The sequence below is a fragment of the Lampetra planeri genome, chromosome 39 (genome assembly GCF_965212315.1).
Source record: "Lampetra planeri chromosome 39, kcLamPlan1.2.h2, whole genome shotgun sequence".
Classification (NCBI taxonomy): Eukaryota; Metazoa; Chordata; class Hyperoartia; order Petromyzontiformes; family Petromyzontidae; genus Lampetra; species Lampetra planeri.
Window position 1 is genome coordinate 9,630,779 of NC_136145.1, and position 18,379 is coordinate 9,649,157.

The 18,379-nt window shown below is 53.1% G+C and overlaps 1 protein-coding gene across 2 annotated transcripts in view; it reads right to left on the minus strand.

Moving 5' to 3' along the window:
- CTC1 (CST telomere replication complex component 1) overlaps nucleotides 1-18,379 on the minus strand; it is a 115,858-nt gene that overhangs the window by 20,742 nt on the left and 76,737 nt on the right. For both annotated transcript variants that reach the window (XM_078612790.1, XM_078612791.1), the window contains exons 11-13: nucleotides 3,073-3,322; nucleotides 673-900; nucleotides 39-174 (exon numbers count right to left, since the gene is read on the minus strand). In XM_078612790.1, the coding sequence (XP_078468916.1) occupies nucleotides 39-174; nucleotides 673-900; nucleotides 3,073-3,322 (614 nt within the window). The remainder of the gene's footprint in view (nucleotides 1-38; nucleotides 175-672; nucleotides 901-3,072; nucleotides 3,323-18,379) is intronic.

Sequence of the window (18,379 nt, forward strand, 5' to 3'; positions counted from 1 at the left end):
TCCCGTCATTTCGGCGCGGCGACCGCTCGGCGACGCACCGAGCAAGGCGGTATCCCAGCATGCCGTGCGGCGCCGACCCCTGGGCTGAATGGCGAGGCAGTCGAGGGCGGCCGTGTGGTCGGCGAGCTGCAGGAGGCCGGTGCGCGCGCTCGCTCTGAGCACGCCCACCAGGATCTGCGGAGGACGCACCAGAGGTCGCACTCGGGAGAGGGTCGCAGGGAAAAGGTCGCGACGCCGCCCGTCGTCACGCCCGACCGTGAGCAACGGCCGCCCGGAAAACGATGGCGTCGCGTTGCACTCGGCGAAAGAACGGCGCAGAGGTTTCAGGGACGCGACGTGTGCCGTTAACTTATCGTACAGTGCGAGCAACGCAACTGGAGAGCATTACCAATACTAGGCAACGGATTATAATAAAATGTGAGCAATTTGAGTGCAACGATATTACTTATGTGTCAAGCCTCATTACGTAAAAGTCGATTTTTAAGTTGCGGTGTTTCGAAGGCTGCCAATTACCGTTATTATCAACGAGCACACTTCAAAGATTGTACTTGGCAATTTCCCGACGAGTGTGAATGACTTCGCTTGTTATTACCCGCCGCCTTCCGAAATCGCACAGTTGATCTCAAATGAAATGCTCGAGGTGTCCCGGTGAAAGGCCGCAACCAAACTCACCACCGGCGGTTCAAAATGTTTGGGGCCAAAAACCGAAAACTCCCAGGCCTTTCTGCTCTCCGCGCTGTGGCCAGGCCTGGCCGCCGTGCTCGAGTCTTCCCTGGCCAGAGGAGGCTCGGAGCCAACAGGACAGCAGCCCACTGACACCTTGCGGCTCTCCTCCTCGGCCATCTCCAGTACTTCGCTCATGGAGGGCAGCTGCCACAGACCGTCGTCCGCATCGTCGGGCTATAGGGGGGTCGGGCAGGAGAATAACGCGACAAAGCTTGCCACGCGTGGCTACGTTGTGGTTGACAATGATCATTTGTGGCCGCTTGCTAACCCACAATACCTTGCCGATCTCGTCGAGGAGCATCATCACGCAAATTCCGGTTCACCTCGCGGCGGCTTTTGGCTCGGAGACCGCACCTTGCACCACGAGTCCATGGGCCCACAGCAGAAGTCGGTACCACCAAAGGTCGCACTACCCGAGTAGTCTCCATTTACATGAGGACCACCTCTTCATCACGCAAACTCTTGTCATCCTCGCAGCAGTGGCGGGTTTAGACTGCTCATCACGCGCTTTCAGATGCGATTCTGTGGCCGTCTGGAACGCCCTTCCTTCCGATATTAGAAAGCCACCGGAGCCATGCACTTTTAAATCTAGATTGAAAACTCACTTGTTTAGAACTGCTTGTTGTCCTTCCACACATCTCCGATTAGCACGGTTGGCTACGTACGGTGCAAAAGAAGTTCAACATACATACAAAGGCCACGTCGTATCGGGCATGGGGGTTGCTTGGTCATACTTCCCCACGCTGGTCAGCATGGGTTGATGAAGGGGGAACCCAGGATTCAGTTCGGATATTGCCGTCCAACTCATGTTCGCCGTTGGCTGAAAATGGAACTCGGGTCGCCAGACTTACTGCACAGTGTACTATAATCAGTGTGCTATAATCAATCAATCAATCAATAATACATTGTTTAAATGTCTATACAGGTCACCATACTTCACATAGGGATTACAGTTGGTACGGTTATTTTAGTACACACAATCGACAGGAATTACAAGAACAATGGGCTTGCATACTGCGCATGCATAATGAAAATACCATATAAAAAACCCAAACGGCAATGGATACCCAGTCATTTATATGCATTCATTAATACCACCCCGCCCCACTTCGAGCAAGAAGAACACACAAGTGTTGTCATCACATTGACGCCTCTATTTAAGAAACGAAGCAGGAGGACTTCTCCACAAATGTGGCTGTCGCCTGATGTAGCTGGTTGTAATTACTGGCGAAACGTCGTACTCAGATTGTAAATGTTGTGGCTTGGCTCTCCAACACACCAGTTAGTGCTGTACTAGTATACTACACTATACACTACATTATACACTATACACTACACGACACACTAGTGCTGTACTAGTAACGAATTGGCATGTTCTGTTTACATGACAAACCTTACTCGTTGGCTGTGCGGGTGGTGACAGGTTTTACGACACAAAAAAAACCTGCATTGTGTATAATCAGTGTGTCCGCTACTGGGGCATACTGAGACGTTATCGTTGACCCTCGTACTAATATCTTAACGACTTCCGCTGTGTGACAGAAGCCTGTGAAGAGTACGCTTGTAAACAAGACGCTGGCTTATGGGACAGAGAGCGTGACAGAACAAACTGCCTTCAATAGGGGTGTGTCACAACATTCAAAAGGGGCTGCAAATTCGGTGAGCATAAAAGTTCAAAAATAACTTGCACAGTACAGTAATAGACAATCTTCTATTTCAGAATGAAATCGTGGTATTTATTTCAGTGTGCAAGCCTTATTCTTCTGGCGTTTACAATGAAGATGAAGAGTACGGAGAGCCACCGCTCTTCATTGGCTACCTTTCGCCAGCGGGACAAATGATAAAATCACGCGCCTTTGTCATCGCACCTTCACCACCGGTTCCCCACCGCCAACTCCTCTCGCCTGGCACTGAAGCTCACGGTAGAACCATACGCAGCAGCAGCAGCGTCACTCACAATCTACTTCAGACACCAAAGGTCTCGAACTGTTACAGCCTCACGTCGGTTCTCTGCCGTCGCCCCCTCGGTGTGGAACTCTCCATTCCCTTTGCACATCCGCAACATCAAATGCACTCTGACTTTCACGAAACATCTAAAGGCCTCGATCTGTTTGATCAGCCTTTCGAGGAGCCCTGAGCTCGGCTCCGCACCTCTTGAGTTGTTGATGTGTCTGCAACATCTGGCGCGTTATAAATGTTATCATCATTTTTATTATTATTACCAAGACACTCAACCGCTTGATCGCCAGTGTGCAACACCCCCCCCCCCCGTCGTCCCACTGTTGCTTAATCGGCGAGAAGTTGACGCGACCTCCGGCCCTGGGGTACGCAACAGGCGAAACTCGCCTGCGTGACGACGCAGCGATGGGGCTCCTCCAGGATCTCGAGGTACACGTCCCTCTTGGGGCCCTTGCGAAACAGACAGCCGGTCCAGCCGCGCTGCCACGACTCCGGGGCAGACCCGGGCGGACTCCCGCACCGCGGTGCCTCAGCCCGCTCTCCCGGCGAGAGGAAGAGGGAGTGGACGACGCCTCGGTCGGCGGGGTCGGGGCGCCACCTCGTCAGGCACCGCTCGGTGATCAGGTCCGGGCAGAGCCTGCGCACGGCGCGCACGCCATCGAGACGGCACAGACACGGCAGATCAAGTCGAGCGGCACGGCATGCCCCACCAGCGCCCAGCTTTGTGCAAGGGAGATTTAATAGGAGAGGCTATGGCTCATCTAACCCGGGTGAAATAAGGGCTCCCTGGCTGTCTGCAAGAGCGCAGAAGCGTGGTCACCACATCTACGCCTCTATGTAAGGAACGAAACAGGTGGACTTCTCCACAAATCTGGCTGTCGCCTGATGAAGCTAGTTGTAATTACTGGCGAAGCGTCGTACTCAGATTGTAAATGTTGTGGCTTGGCTCTCCAACACACCGGTGTGCTGTACTCGTGACGAATTGGCATGTTCTGTTCACGTGACAACCCTTTACTAATTGGCTGTGTCTGGTGGTAGTGGGTTTTAATGACACATTTATATATTTAAACGATCTAACCCGAAAAGACCTCTACTATGGTTGATATGTTTTACGTATGTTTTTATATTTTTGTTTCCAAATTATATCGCAATGGGATAGTGCAAGAAAATTCTGTCAACAGATCTACTTCTGATGCCGCTTCGAGGGGCTCACGCTAGAGGTCAATACCTCTGAATGAATGCCCTGCACAGTGTGTTCTTCACAGGTCAGTAAAAACAATTTTAATTGTAATTCTCAGGGCTGGAATAAGCTTCATTAAGTGAACACCAAATTCACTCCATTGTGGGTTTTATTCAGTCACTAATATATAACTGGCTTTTCCGCACGTGGTTTAATCACGGCCAGCTGATTCGCGGATTGGAACTGGGTAGCTCAGAAGCCTTAGCTGGCAAGATATTAGCCTGCCGAGCCGAGCAAGAGGTTATAGGTGTACGTTTTTAATGCAGTGTTAATAACGTACGCGTTTTTTAATATGTCCTCTGGTGGACCACCGAGAGGGCAGTGATTTAATTCACTGCGGAATGCATCGATGTTAAAATGCCACATTACTATGCAAGCCATGGGCTGGCAATAGAGTCGTGTTTGTGCACGACATTATAATCAAATTAACTGTATGCACAGAACAATTTCACAACACAAATCTAACAAATCACTATTGGTTCCGGGTGGTTTACTAGTTTTGAAATTACTTCAATTTAACACATCCCACCAAGGTCGCGGCTGAGAAAGAACATCCTGTTTTCGGCCCCAATCTTTTCATTTTGTGGATAGAGTTTGAGTTTATTTGATGCGTTGCACAGATGAGCCGTTTTAACAGGTTTGCCAGCTATTTTTACACGGGTAGATTCGTGGCACGTGAGCACCACAACAACAACAACAAAGACAACAACGTGGGCATTGCAGAGAATGAGAAGAGGACCCTTAATGAATATTGCACAACTAATAAATAATAACGGTCGTATGTGAAACATGTGGAGAGAATTAAAAAAGAACGGTGCGAATATAATAATAAGAGCAAGAGGCTTCTGAAAAAGGTTAGGTAACGTGTGTTAGTAAGCGCTGTGTTTTGGTTTAATAGGGAATTCAAGAGTGAAGGGATAAATATTGCAACGAGTAAGAGGTATCTATATGGTCATTTTAACACGAAGGCTTTCGCGACCAATATTATTCATAATAAAGGTTTTTTGGTTAGATCGCAGAAGAATAAATGAGTTGGAACCCTCCACCACCCGACACAGCCAACTAGTAAGGGTTGTCACGTAAGCAGAACGTGGCCAATTCGTCACTAGTACAGCACACCGGTGTGTTGGAGAGCAAATCCACAACATTTACAATCCAAGTAGGACGTTTCGCCAGTAATTACAACCAGCTTCATCAGGCGACAGCCACATTTGTGGAGAAATCCTCCTGTTTCGTTCCTTAGAGGGGTAGATGTGATGACGCCACTTGTGAGCCCTTCACGTGTGAAGGGGGGGGGGATTAATGAATGCATATAAATTACTATGGGTACTCATTGCCAGTCGGGTTATTCACATGGTCATCAACGCAGGCTACGCATGAACATTGTGCTTGTACCTCCTGTTGTTTGCGTGCAATCTATTCGGTGTTTGAACATCTAAACACCTGCCAAGAAGGAAAACAACTTGAACAGGCAACTTATAAAAACATCGACGCTTTGGTGACACATTATTATAGTTTCACGCTGAACTAGGACCAATACCTCACAGAGAGCATCCTTGCCGATAAACCATCTGGCAGTTCCCCAACATTGATCAAGCAAAGCCGGACTGCTGATGAGACACTGAATACCAACACCGGGTGCAGGCTTCGACTGCGTTGAACCAATGCTGCTGAAATTATGGTTTCCCAGAAGCCCGTGTGGCATATGGAATACTTGAAGTTGTTACGTGGAGGGATAAAATATGAGGAGGATGAGGAGGATATCGTCTGCTTACATATCTTGTTCCAAGATATTTCAGGGTTTACCCACAATTATGGAAAAACAGGGTCCTGTCGCAAAGGATGTTTAATTTGACGATTCAAGAAGACGTTTAACCATGCTTTTAAAGGACATTTAAAGGCCAGCTCAGTAGAAATTCCAGGCAGTGAAATAGCTCTTTACCATTTGCAACGTGGCACAGTCCAGCAGAGTGGGTCGCAACCTTCCTGCAATTCAGGGGCCACTGCCAAACCCCAAGAATGCTTTAGCGGAACACCGTACGCCAAATTAAAATTTTCTAAATTAAAACCACACACGGGAGTGCTGTCAAATGTTAATTTAAAAGGTCATGAAAATTATTCACTTGCTTTTTATCGTCTCGCACTGAAGAGACGATTTACGCTGTGTAAAAAAAAAAACTGACGTCTAGCAAGAAAAATCGTAGGTTGCATTATCTGCAACAGTTTCGCGGGAACCGCTCCCTCCGACCTTGCGGGCCGCAGGTCGGGAACCACGGGCCGAGCAGACAGAGAAAGGCTTCGACGGCATTCGGAGAGTGGAAGCAACTGAAGCAAAGCTGCTGCACACACACGAAGTTGTGCGCAAGTGCGAGTCTGAAGCTCCACAGCGAGCCTAACCCAACGTCCGCGTGCGCATGTGTGTGTGTATGGGGAGCGGTAGTGTAGCGGTTAGCGCTACGCTGCGCTACGAACCTGCTGACCTGAGTTCGATTCCCGCTCACGGCCAATACCAGTGACGATTATCTGAACCTGTCCTGGGCCTCCCCTAGGTCGACTCAGCCTCAAATGAGTACCTTGGTGCGGTGTGTAAACATCGCCACTGGGGAGACAAAGACGGCCGGGCGTGGCGCTGGCGACACACCCCCTTCGTGTGCCGTGCCGGCCTTCATAGGTGCTCGCTAACCGCACTAGGCCCAACAGTCCGTTACAGGCTATACGGGGGATCTTTGCCTTTGTTTTGGTGTGTGACCCCAACGCACTTCCCTGCACGGCATTGGCGGCTAAGTTCCCGCAGAGGGGAGTCAAGAGCAAGGAACGCGCCGAGATGCACTGCACTCGGGCGGGCAGCTCGAATGACTGGCGCCGCTCCTGACGTTCGTCTTGTCACTCGGACTCTGACAGCAGGGGAGATGCCCCTGTCACGGCTTGCGTGCAAAGCAATTCATACGTCTCGCTTCGACCCGCCAAGCAGTGCAACGATTCTGAGTTGTAGCTGGAACTAGGCAGGAGCGTCGCTCAGAAGTATTCTCCGTGTGCACATTCATTCTTTCAACTTCATTTTTTACGGCCCTTTGTCGAGCCACTGCTGGATGAAACCCGCCCCACGCCGTGTCGGCCATGGGTTTGCTCGGCCATACTTCACCATGCTGGTCATGGCGGGTTGGCGAAGGGGGTTAGGTGCAACCAGGGCAGGTTCGGACACCGACCCGCCACTGAAGTCAGTCTGTGACCGGGAATTGAGCTCGCTTCGTAGCGCAGCGCAACCACCACCCCCGAGTCTGCACATCTCATAATAGACCGCTAGCTATCGTGCGGCGCATATAATGACAGCAATCAAGTCGAGTCCACTCAAACACACAATGCCGGCTTCCTCTCTTTCTCATGGCAGTCGATCTACAAAGAACCACTGTGGACTTTCCACAAAAGGCCACAGAAGGGGAATAAGATTACTGCAAAGTACACAGTGAATCACTTCCAAAGCCACGATCGCCGACAGAAACAAAAAAACAAAAAGCATTTTAACATAACGACAGCAAAAATTAACTACCGGTCACGTTTCCACGGTAAAATCGTCTGTCACTCCGAGCGGAGTTTGAGATTGGCACAGCGGCCGGTGAAGGGCTAAACAACAAACCGCGCCTCCGAATGGGACGCCCTCAAGTTGGGAAACACTCGGCCCTCAGATTCGATTTCGTGGCAGGCCACGGGGACCTACTGCTGCTGCTGCTGTTGTTGTCGCAGCATCCGCAGATCTGGAGGTGACAATGTGCAGAAGAGGAATTGGGAATTTTGCCGTGCAAGTATTCTTATTTCTTGTACGATTCTGCTCGTTACCAAAATGCATTTACAATCTTGCCATCGGAAGTCACGCAACGATACATGGACACTTCCGTTTGGAAGGCTCACGGCAGCAGCGGCGGTCTCCGTCTCCCCTCCCCACTTGCGCCGGAGAACGGCCCGAAAGTTGATCTTAAAGAGCTTCTTCTCCAGTCACTCTTCGTCTCTACCGAGGGCACGCCTTTAACATTCTTGACGAGGAGTGCTTACCGCTAGAATAAGCCAAGTTAAGAGAGTATTTATCTAATTTCACGTCGTGATTTTTTCCTTCCTGTTAATAACAGCGGACTTGGGCAGGACCGCGCAAACAAAGGCGGCTCAAGGACAGCACACGCCACGGAGGATTCTATTTTTGTGCGTGGGAATATGCTCCGGAGCCAAATTCCTGCTAGCCACGGGGCTTCAGCAGAGAGTCCCTGTCGCTTTGCCGTTCCTCCTCCTTTGTTGGAGGAGCGCAAGACTCCAGTGGGTTTACTGAACGCACCACAGTTTGGGGGGTGCACGGCCACTGTCGCGCCACCGTGCCTTGCGTCGTTCACTTGCCATTCCTGAAGGAGGGTGCGCGCATCGGCCTGCTGATGCTCCGGTGCGCGGCTGATGGTCACACCCAGGCGGACGATCGCCGCGGAGGCGGGGCGACGCGGCCAGCTAACGTGCATCGAGACACCGAGACGACGACTGTCACTGGCGGAGGCCCCCTTCCAGCAGCGGATAGAGCACGGCCGATAACGGATATTTTGCGCGGTTACCGCACACCCCAGTTGGCACCGCGAGATGCTGTGATGAAAGGCGCCACGTAAAGCCGTCGAAATATGACTCATAAATCGCTAAAACCTGCCTGGCATCGAAACCACGGATCGCGCCGCTCGCCACGGGGGCAGCGCTCCGACGCGGTATTCGGCCGCTTGGTCAAGGGGTTATTATTTTTAGCCAGGCACCGTGTTCTGTGTTCTGCAATGCGATCCAGCACAGTGGGAGATTGTGACAACCGCTATCAGTCACTCTCGAGTAAATAGGTCATTGCATGAATGCCTCAAACACCACCATTTCCACATAGCTCGGCTCCAAAGGCAGGGCTCCCACTGTGACAAATGTGCCCGTGGAGTCGTAAAACCTTGCACCTGGTTCAAGGACTCACCGGACCGCGTGACATTTGCCGATGCTTGCTCTGCACCAACACAACCTATAATCTGGCTGTACGGTCTGGCTCGCAATTAAATGCAGTTGCAATAGACAGATGGGGCTATTTAGGTGTGTTCGTGAATGCACGCATATCTGTTCTTGCATGCCAATCGCATGCTCGACATCTGATGTTTATTTTCAAGTTTACATTTTTGGTTTAATCTCATCAAACAGAAATCAGTGTGGTGCGAACTGAGCAGTGCAACGGACAAAAGGTTACCCACTTTTCATATAAGAATAAAACATGTGCCCAATTAACATCCAGGACATACGTTTGGAATTTTAAAGTTCAGCGCCGCGCATGATTTCCCTATGGAAGAGCATTTGCTCAATCAAGGAGCGATATCGTGGGGCAGGGGGGAGAGAAAACGGCCGTGGCTTGATTGAAATGTGTTCGCGTGGCTCTCCCGGCAGACGAGCACGGCCCGGCGGAGTGCCGGGATAATGCCGCTCGTTCATATATAAAGCTCACATAATTATTTCCCGCCAAGATCGAACGCGCACGCAATACACGCGACGCAAAGCCCCGCGTGCGTGCGCACAATTGTAGCGTGGTAAATGGAGCGGTTGACGCGGCCGAGCGCTCGCGAGTTCGGCGCCCGTTGCGGAGCTCCGCGGTTCGAATCTGGCAGGCCTCCCCTGGTTAATAGTAAATACCGGCGGTTGTATTCACCGTCAACAAACACAACGAACCGTCTGCTGCACAGTGGCCATCAAAGATCTCTTGGCATCGATCGAAAAGAGGAGGATGCTCTGCACCGGCGTCATGTTCCCACTGTGGCAAATGTTGAAGAATGTGCCGGTCAACGCTTGCAAGCCACGTCTGTGAAACACAGCGCCCTCGTGACATCGTTGCCGCTATATGAACGGTGTGAATACCAGACGAATGGATGATATCATTTTAATCCTGCTGGTTTCACTTGGGGAAAAACACTCGTGGCTGGTTCGGCCTTTGAACGCTGGGGGCTCAGCTCGGGCTTGACGCCACGCGGCTGCTTTCAAAGACGCGCGAGTGAGCGGGTTCAGCCGTGGCTTGGCTCAGGCTCGGCTCATGGAAATCCCGGAGCGTGGCTGGGGACCATTCGACTGGACATCTGTAAAAAAGAGCTTATAGCTCATCGGATTCCTCCAGTATAAATACATATTCTGATTACGATTTTTTTTTCTGATTCTAAGAGCCAGTTTATTTTCTCTATCAAGGTGAGAACACAAGGGACAGGGCGTAGTCTCGTTTGCAGGAGCGACCTGGGTCATAAAAGTGGCTCAAGTAAAACAAATAAAACTAAATAAAGTTAGAGCAATGAACAAAATAAGAGAACAGAACCCCATCGTGCAAGAGATCGAAAATATTGCATCAACATGAATCTACGTAAAACAGAATACATTCCCTGTAGCGTAGGTCGGCTCGGGCAGATTATTTTACACTGAACGTAGCACAATCACATTCGTTACAGAAAAAAACATGTAACAGATGTAGGGTGACGACTGTACTAAAATTTAAATGGACAAGGATATATGTGGAATGCAAGTTAAGCGCATGGCTTTGAGTCATCTCAACTGAGCCAGCCAGAGCCAAGCCTGAGCTGAGTCGTGACTAAGTATACAGGCTTCGGTCTTCACTCACTCAAAGATCTTCATTTTCCAAGAAGCAAAGTGAATTTCCGGCGTCGGCAACGCCTAATAATGTAACGTGTAGTAGTCGTAGTAGTATACAACAACTCTGCAGTTGAAATCCGCAGTGCTGGCAGCACTGGCCTGCACAATTTGTTATGAAAACTGTTTAATCTATTTAAACATTTCCCAAACACGCTCTTAACATATCTTGGTTAAAAATAACAAAAATAAATCTGTCACCCCTCTGTCAGTCCACCGCTGGATGAAGGCGTCCTCACATCGCAGCGGTCATGGGAGTTGTTTGACCATACTTCACCACACCAGTCAGTGGTCAATGCGGGTTGGTTAAGGGGTGGGATAGGTCCAGGATTGGTTTCAGATGTTATTCGTCACTGATTTTAGCCATGAAATTAATTCAACAAAGCTCCTCATGAGAATTCACGCAGCACACCTGAATTTGTGATATTTTAACCATTATAGTGGAACAAACAAATATAAATATTTTTTGTTCCTGGGTAGTAAGTGTTATTTTCCAATTGCTTATGCCTCAATAGTACAGAAATTGGCTATTATTCCCCACAAACTTTGCTTTTGTGACCAGGACAGTGATATGTAGAAATTTACCGATTTTCAATGAGAAAACAGGCGAATTTGTGTATTTTCGTTCACAAAAATGTAATGCGAGCGTAAACGGGCTCGCGGGATGTGACGTAACAGGTGGGAGGAGTTAGGATCACGTGGGGAGAGGGAGAGCTTTTAAGGACAGGAACCGGAAGGGCTGGAGAAAAGTGTGAGAATAAAGACAAGAGGAGGCTACGCAGGGCAGGAGGAGGAAAGTGGCGTGATCGCCACAGGTCGGGACTCGGCACCGTTGTCAGCGGTGTCCGGGCACGGAGAAGACGGAGAGCCAGCAGTGGTGCTGCATAGTGAGCAGCCGTGGGGCTGCAGGTCGGAGGCAGAGAGGCTGAGTAAAGAGCCAGCAGCGGGGCTGCATAGTGAGCCAGCAGCAAGTCTGCAGGAGCGACGGCAGCAGTGGGTCTGCCGAGCGGGAGACGGAGGAGACTCTGAGCGAGACGCCGTGCGGGCAAAGTTGTACAGACCAACAAAGGACAACGGAAACAGACCCAGTGCAAGAGTCCTTTATTACACTGGTGTCAGAAGTGAAACGGCATGTCAAAACAGCTCAGAAGAAAGAATATCCCCGCACCATCGTCTGCTACATCTTCCGACGACGACGACCTTCCTCAGGCAGTGGCGCTGCCAACGATGGAGGGAGAAATCGATGCGGGAACGAGTGACGGCCCGGGGGTGCAAGAGGTCGCCGCTTCGGTGGATCCGCCCGCGCCGGGGGACGCTGACCAGCGATGGAGACAGATGGCGGCCCAGCTGGAGACTTTGAAGACCGTCTTAGCGCAACTGTGCGACCTCGTCACGCCGGCGACGGGTTCGGGGAAGCCCGGGGGTGAACAACAGACCAGGGCCTTGCCTGCACCGCCAGCGCCCTCCGCCACGCGGCACGAGGACGCCATCTTGGGCGTGGCAGGGGAAGAACCGCGGGAAGCCGCCATCTTGCGCCCTCCACGGCGGGAAGCCGCCATCTTTGACACGTTGCCGTGCGACGCCATCTTGAACATGCCACGCGACGCGCCGTCTGCGGAGGACAGCGGAGCGAGGACCCGCAGCCGTCACTTAACAACAGTTAAAGAATTTTCAATTGGAGGCGACTGGAGTGCATTCGCCTGCCGATTTTTGGCGGCAGTACGCTCCGCCAGATGGACTGATGCAGAGGCCCTGGAAGTTCTGCCAACTCTTCTCGACGATGAGTCGGTCAGATTTTTCCGTTCCATCAAGGCCGAGAAGAAGAAGACACTGAGAGGGGTTTTTGATGAGATGGCGGATGCGTACGAGCCACCGGATGACGCTCACCGATGATTCGTTCAGCGCCAGCAGGCACCCAAAGAGTCGCCGGTGGCATACAGGAGTGCTGTCCTGGAATTGGCCATGGCCGCATACCCTGAGACGGAGCCTGACCTATTGGAACCCCTTATTTTGGGCAAAATGCTTGAGCTGTCGAGAGATTTGGGGATCCCTATGCCGGTGTGCGGCCATGAGAAGTTGACGTCTCAGGCTGCTGCGAAGTGTTTGGATGCCCAGTTTAATCTGCGCCGTTGGAAGCAGGTGACAGCGTGGACGGGGGGGCCCATCGTGGAAGGGGTGCCGTGGGTTGGGATCCCAAGAAGGTGGTGTACGTTCCTGACGGGGGGGGGGCCCGCAGGAATTGACGGCCGCCTCTGCGCAGTGGCCTGCCCGCGGAGGGCCGGGGCCGCGATCTGCGCCGCCGACGCGGGAGCGTCGGGATGGGGGGAGTGCTGTGCGTCGTAATGACGTCAAGTGTTTCCGCTGCGGTCGCAAAGGCCACTTCGCCAGGGATTGCTGGGCCCGTATCCCAGGGCCGCCCCAGCAGGAGGCCTCGACCACAGACGTGCCGCGGAAGGACCCTCCTGGACAGGCAAGTCGGTGCGCACCAGACACCCGGCAAGGCTTGGCACCTCATTCATCACCGTTGCCGCGCGATCCGGGTGTCGTTAACAACGGGAGGCCGCCGACTGGCCTATGTCGCTCGGTAACGCAGTGGCGTAAATTGGCACGGCGGGTTGTTGCGGCCACTACTGGTTCATCCACTGTGCCGGGTTCTATACAAGGGGTCGACGTGCGCATTTTAGTGGACTCCGGTGCGTCCGCGACGATTATATCGCATGTCATTTTCCATCTGTTGGGCATCCCGCCGGACGCAGTGCGCCCGGTTTACGATTCCTGTGTAGCAGCGATCGGGGGAAGTATGGGCATTGTGGGCCAGGTGGACACCAATATATCCATCGGGGGGGTGTCGGCCTGGGGAACTGTGTTGATTTCGAGGTCCCTTGCGGTTCCGTGTTTGTTGGGAACTGATTTTCTGGCCAAAATGCCCATTCTAATAAGAGTTAATCAAAATTGCATTGAATTACCGGGGGTCGAAAAATGTCATTTTTGCCATCGCCCTGCGGGCGACCCGCTCCGGTCTACCAGGTGCAGGCGCTGTCCGAAGTATCTGTTGACATTCCACCTGGTTCACAGATGCTTATCCCCTTGCAATATCGGAAACCGGTGCCTGGTCGGGAAGGAGCGCCTGGGGTTTTGTTATCGCCGTCCGCAACCATAACGGGCGGATCGGCGCTGGTCGGAGCGCAAAATATTATCCGGCCGGACCAGCAGCCGTTTTGCAGATGCTTAATGGGAGTACGGAGAATGTTTGCGTGCCGGCCGGAATGGTCGTGGCCCATGCCACAACAGCGTTCACGGCCCAGGACGATCTGCGCCGCCGGGATGTGGTTGGCGGAGTTTCGGGCCCTGCGGGCCAAGATGATCGCTGGGTCGCCGAATTGTGCGGCGAAAATTCATCCCTGACCGGGGAACAGCGATCCGCGCTTCGCGCGCTATTGTTGAGTTATTCCGATGTGTTTAGCTCCGACGATTTGGACTTGGGACGCACCTCCCTGCTTTCCCATCATATTGACACGGAGGACGCTGCTCCGATTCGGTTGAACTCGCATCGGATGAGCCCGGCGGAGCGAGACCATGTTCGTGGAGCAGTGGATGACATGCTGGCTGCGGACATAATATCTCCGTCTAACAGCCCATGGGGCGCGCCTGTCGTCTTGGTCAAAAAGAAAGACGGCAAATTGCGATTTTGCGTCAATTTTCGCAAATTAAACAAAGTGTCCGTGGCGGATGCGTACCCCCTGCCGCGTATGGATGATTCCCTCGATGCCTTGTCGGGGGCGAAGTTCTTTTCGACGCTGGATCTCTCTTCGGGATTCTGGCAGCTTCCCCTCGACGAGTCCTCGCGGGAAAAGACTGCTTTCCGTACGCCGCAGGGCCTATTTCAATTTAATTGTCTTCCGATGGGGTTGAATGCTGCCCCCGCCACATTTCAGAGGTTGATGGAACTGGTATTAACGGGGTTGCAGTGGGAGACATGTCTGATATATTTAGACGATATCATCATCTTTAGCCGCACATTTGACGAACATTTACAGAGACTGGAGGCGGTGTTCGCCAGGATGCACTCCGCCAATTTGAAATTTAAACCTAAGAAATGTCACCTATTGCAACGGTCCGTGCGCTATTTGGGACATATAGTCAGTGCCGACGGGGTTGCCACGGATCCGGAGAAGACGGCATGCGTCCGCAACTGGCCAACCCCGGCCACGGAGGGGGATGTGCGTCGCTTCTTGGGGTTTGCCTCATTACCGTAGGTTCGTTCCCAATTTTGCAACGATCGCTAGGCCTCTGCACCTCCTTACGGGTTAAAGGACGGAAATTCAGTTGGGGACCGCCAGAAGAGGCGGCGTTTAAGGGCCTGCGCAATCGTTTGGCAACGGCGCCAACATTGGACTATCCCGATTTTGATCACCCTTTCATTCTGGACACGGACGCGAGTGACACGGGCATTGGGGCCGTTCTGTCGCAGTCCAAAGGCGGTGTGGAACGCGTGGTGGCGTACGGTAGCCGCGTCTTGTACCCCGCAGAAACCCGCTACTGCGTCACTCGCCGTGAACTTTTGGCCATTGTCTATTTTCTCCGCCAATTTCGGCCGTATCTCTATGGCCGTTCGTTTATTGTGTGGACGGATCATGCGGCTTTACAATATGCTCTGAGGGTAGATCAACCATCTGGCCAGCTGGCACGATGGTTGGACACTCTGCAGGAGTTTTCCTTCCAAATTCAACATCGGAAGGGGGCGCGTCACGCGAATGCGGACGCGCTCTCCAGGTTACCGCAAGGATCCCCTTGCGCTTGCGCGTCGGGTACGCATAGGTGTACGCCGACCCAGCAGCCCCCTCGGCCTATTGCGTTAGCGGTCGAGGTGCCTGAGGCTCCAGTGTGCCCGGGACCGGCCGATGGGGTTCTGAACCTTCCACAAGCAGTGTGGATTCGTGAACAAATGCTTGACGACTCGTTGGGGACCCTGCGGAGTCGGGCTGCAAAGGGAGGGAGGGAAACTGGTTTCCGGGGGGACGCCGGGGGCCGCTCTCCGCGACGGACTGCTGATGTGGAAGGAGGGGTTACATGATCGCTGGCGTCTGGTTGTACCGTCGTCGTTACGGTACGAATTGATTAGGACTCTGCATTGCAACACGCTATTACACCTGGGGGTGCAGAAAACCTTGTTGACGTTGCAACGAGACTACTTCTGGCACGGCATGACGACGGATGTCGTCGGGCACGTTCACGCGTGTCCCGAGTGTGCCCGGCGGAAGCGGCCTAAACACCCATATGTGCCGCCGATACAGTCTATACAAGTGTCTCGAGTTAACGAGTAGGTGGCGTTGGATATTTTGGGACCCTTCCCGCCATCCGCTAAGGGTAATAAATACTTGCTAGTTGGGGTGGAGTATCTCTCCCGCTGGCCGATGGCCTGGCCCTTGCCCGACCAATCGGCGGCGTCCATTACGGACGCCTTTCTATTTGGATATGTCATGGACAAAGGGGCGCGCCGGAGAGGCTGCTCACGGATCAGGGCCGGAATTTTTCTTCTAAATTGTTGGGGGAGGTGTGCGCTGCTCTGGGGACCAAAAAGATCCGGACAGCCCCCTACCACCCGCAGACGGATGGCATGGTGGAACGACTAAATCAGACGCTGTCAGCCATGCTGTGTCACACGGTTAATGAGAAGCAAGCTGACTGGGATTTGCACATCCCTGGGGTACTCTCGGCATACCGGATGACGCCTCACGCGTCCACGGGATATTCTCCGTTTTTTCTCATGTACGGTCGCGAAAACGTGCCGCCAATGGATGTGCAGTTGGGAACGGGAGTGAGAGGACCTACTAAGCCTCTCCCCGATTACATTCAGGACGCCATTCGCCGCGTCGCTGAGGCGCGGGAGGGGGCCCGAGTGGCTACTGCCAAAACCCAGGCCCGAAACGAACGTTGCGCTCGACGCTCGAAGGGGAAGTGCCTCTGGAAGGTGGGGGACATGGCTTGGCTGCATTGCCCGCAGGTGCGAGCAGGAACCTCCCCTAAATTGCATAAACCATGGCAGTCCGCGCACGTTCGGTTCGGATCTCGGCGCTGGTACATCCATACGTCTCGCTTGAAACCATACGTGGCCCCTCGAACGGATGCGTCATCTCCTGATGTTGCCTTGCTGGTGTCTGTTGCCGCCGACGCACCCTTGCCTGTGCCTGTTGACCCTGCAAGAGCGCCTGTCGTGCCTTCTACAGACAAACCGGCCATGACACTGCAGGAGGCAGCGGACTCTGCTCTGAGTGGGCCTACCACGGCTGCGGGGACACCTGACCCCGCCGCCCCTCCAACCCCACCACAGACACGGTTGCGGGACACCCCGGACTCTGGTCCTTCGGGGGAACGGGACCTTGGCGTTGGCAGGCCTCCAATAGCGACAGGCGGTTTTGATCCTGTCGCTCCTAAAACCCCGTCGCGTTCTCGGTCTGCAGGGGGGCCGCTGCTCGTCCGGGATGGGCCGGCGACCCGCACGCGTTCAAAATCCCTTTCTTTTCGTTGATTGTTGTTCTCCTTCTTGTTGTTATTGTTATTATCGTTGTATTCTCCGTTGTCCGGTCACGGCTGATGGTTGGTGGTTGCTCGCATTACTTGTTCTGTTTCAGCCGAGGACGGCTGGAATTTTCTCTACGGGGGAGGGTGGTGTAATGCGAGCGTAAACGGGCTCGCGGGATGTGACGTAACAGGTGGGAGGAGTTAGGGTCACGTGGGGAGAGGGAGAGCTTTTAAGGACAGGAACCGGAAGGGCTGGAGAAAAGTGTGGGAATAAAGACAGGAGGAGGCCACGCAGGGCAGGAGGAGGAAAGTGGCGTGATCGCCACAGGTCGGGACTCGGCACCGTTGGCCAGCGGTGTCCGAGCACGGAGAAGACGGAGAGCCAGCAGCGGGGCTGCATAGTGAGCAGCCGTGGGGCTGCAGGTCGGAGGCACAGAGGCTGAGTAAAGAGCCAGCAGCGGGGCTGCATAGTGAGCCAGCAGCAAGTCTGCAGGAGCGACGGCAGCAGTGGGGCTGCCGAGCGGGAGACGGAGGAGACTCTGAGCGAGACGCCGTGCGGGCAAAGTTGTACGAACCAATAAAGGACAACGGAGACAGACCCAGTGCAAGAGTCCTTTATTACATAAAGTCCACCAGTGGCTCCCACTTGATGTTGTTCCTCCCCACAGAGAACTCAGTCCGCTGTGGCCAGTCCCGCCTGTGGCAGTGCGCCTTGGTGTCCCTGCTGTCCCAAAGGCAAAGATAGCAGGGAAACCGCTTTGGAGACCCATCAGGAATGCCACATTTTGAAGTCCCCGATGACCTCCCAGCCATACTCATCATGCTTCAAGGCGTCCAGCAAGGTCCTGGTGCTGTTGTAATTCTCTTTGAGGTGCACCGAGTGAGCCAGGGGAAGAGACGGGCAGCACGGCTTTGAGGCTCCTGGATGAGCTGTCAATGAAGAGGCGCCACTCATTCTGGTTACAGGCGATTCCGATTGCCTCGAACAGACTGGTCACATTGTGGCAGAAGCAGAGCCCATCTTGACGGGTGAAGAAGCTGCAAAAAGGTTGGTGACGCTTCCTCTGATCTGCGACTTGCACACTTTCATCCAACAAGTTCCACTGCTTGAGCCTAGACGTCAAAAGCTCGGCATTGGACTTGGTGAGACAAGTCATTGAGGTCTTCTTTTTGGTTGGGATATTATGGGTTTCTCTCTTTAACTCCACCTCTGAAATTGTCATCTGGATCTACAAAGTATCCCTCGCTCTCTGACTTGCT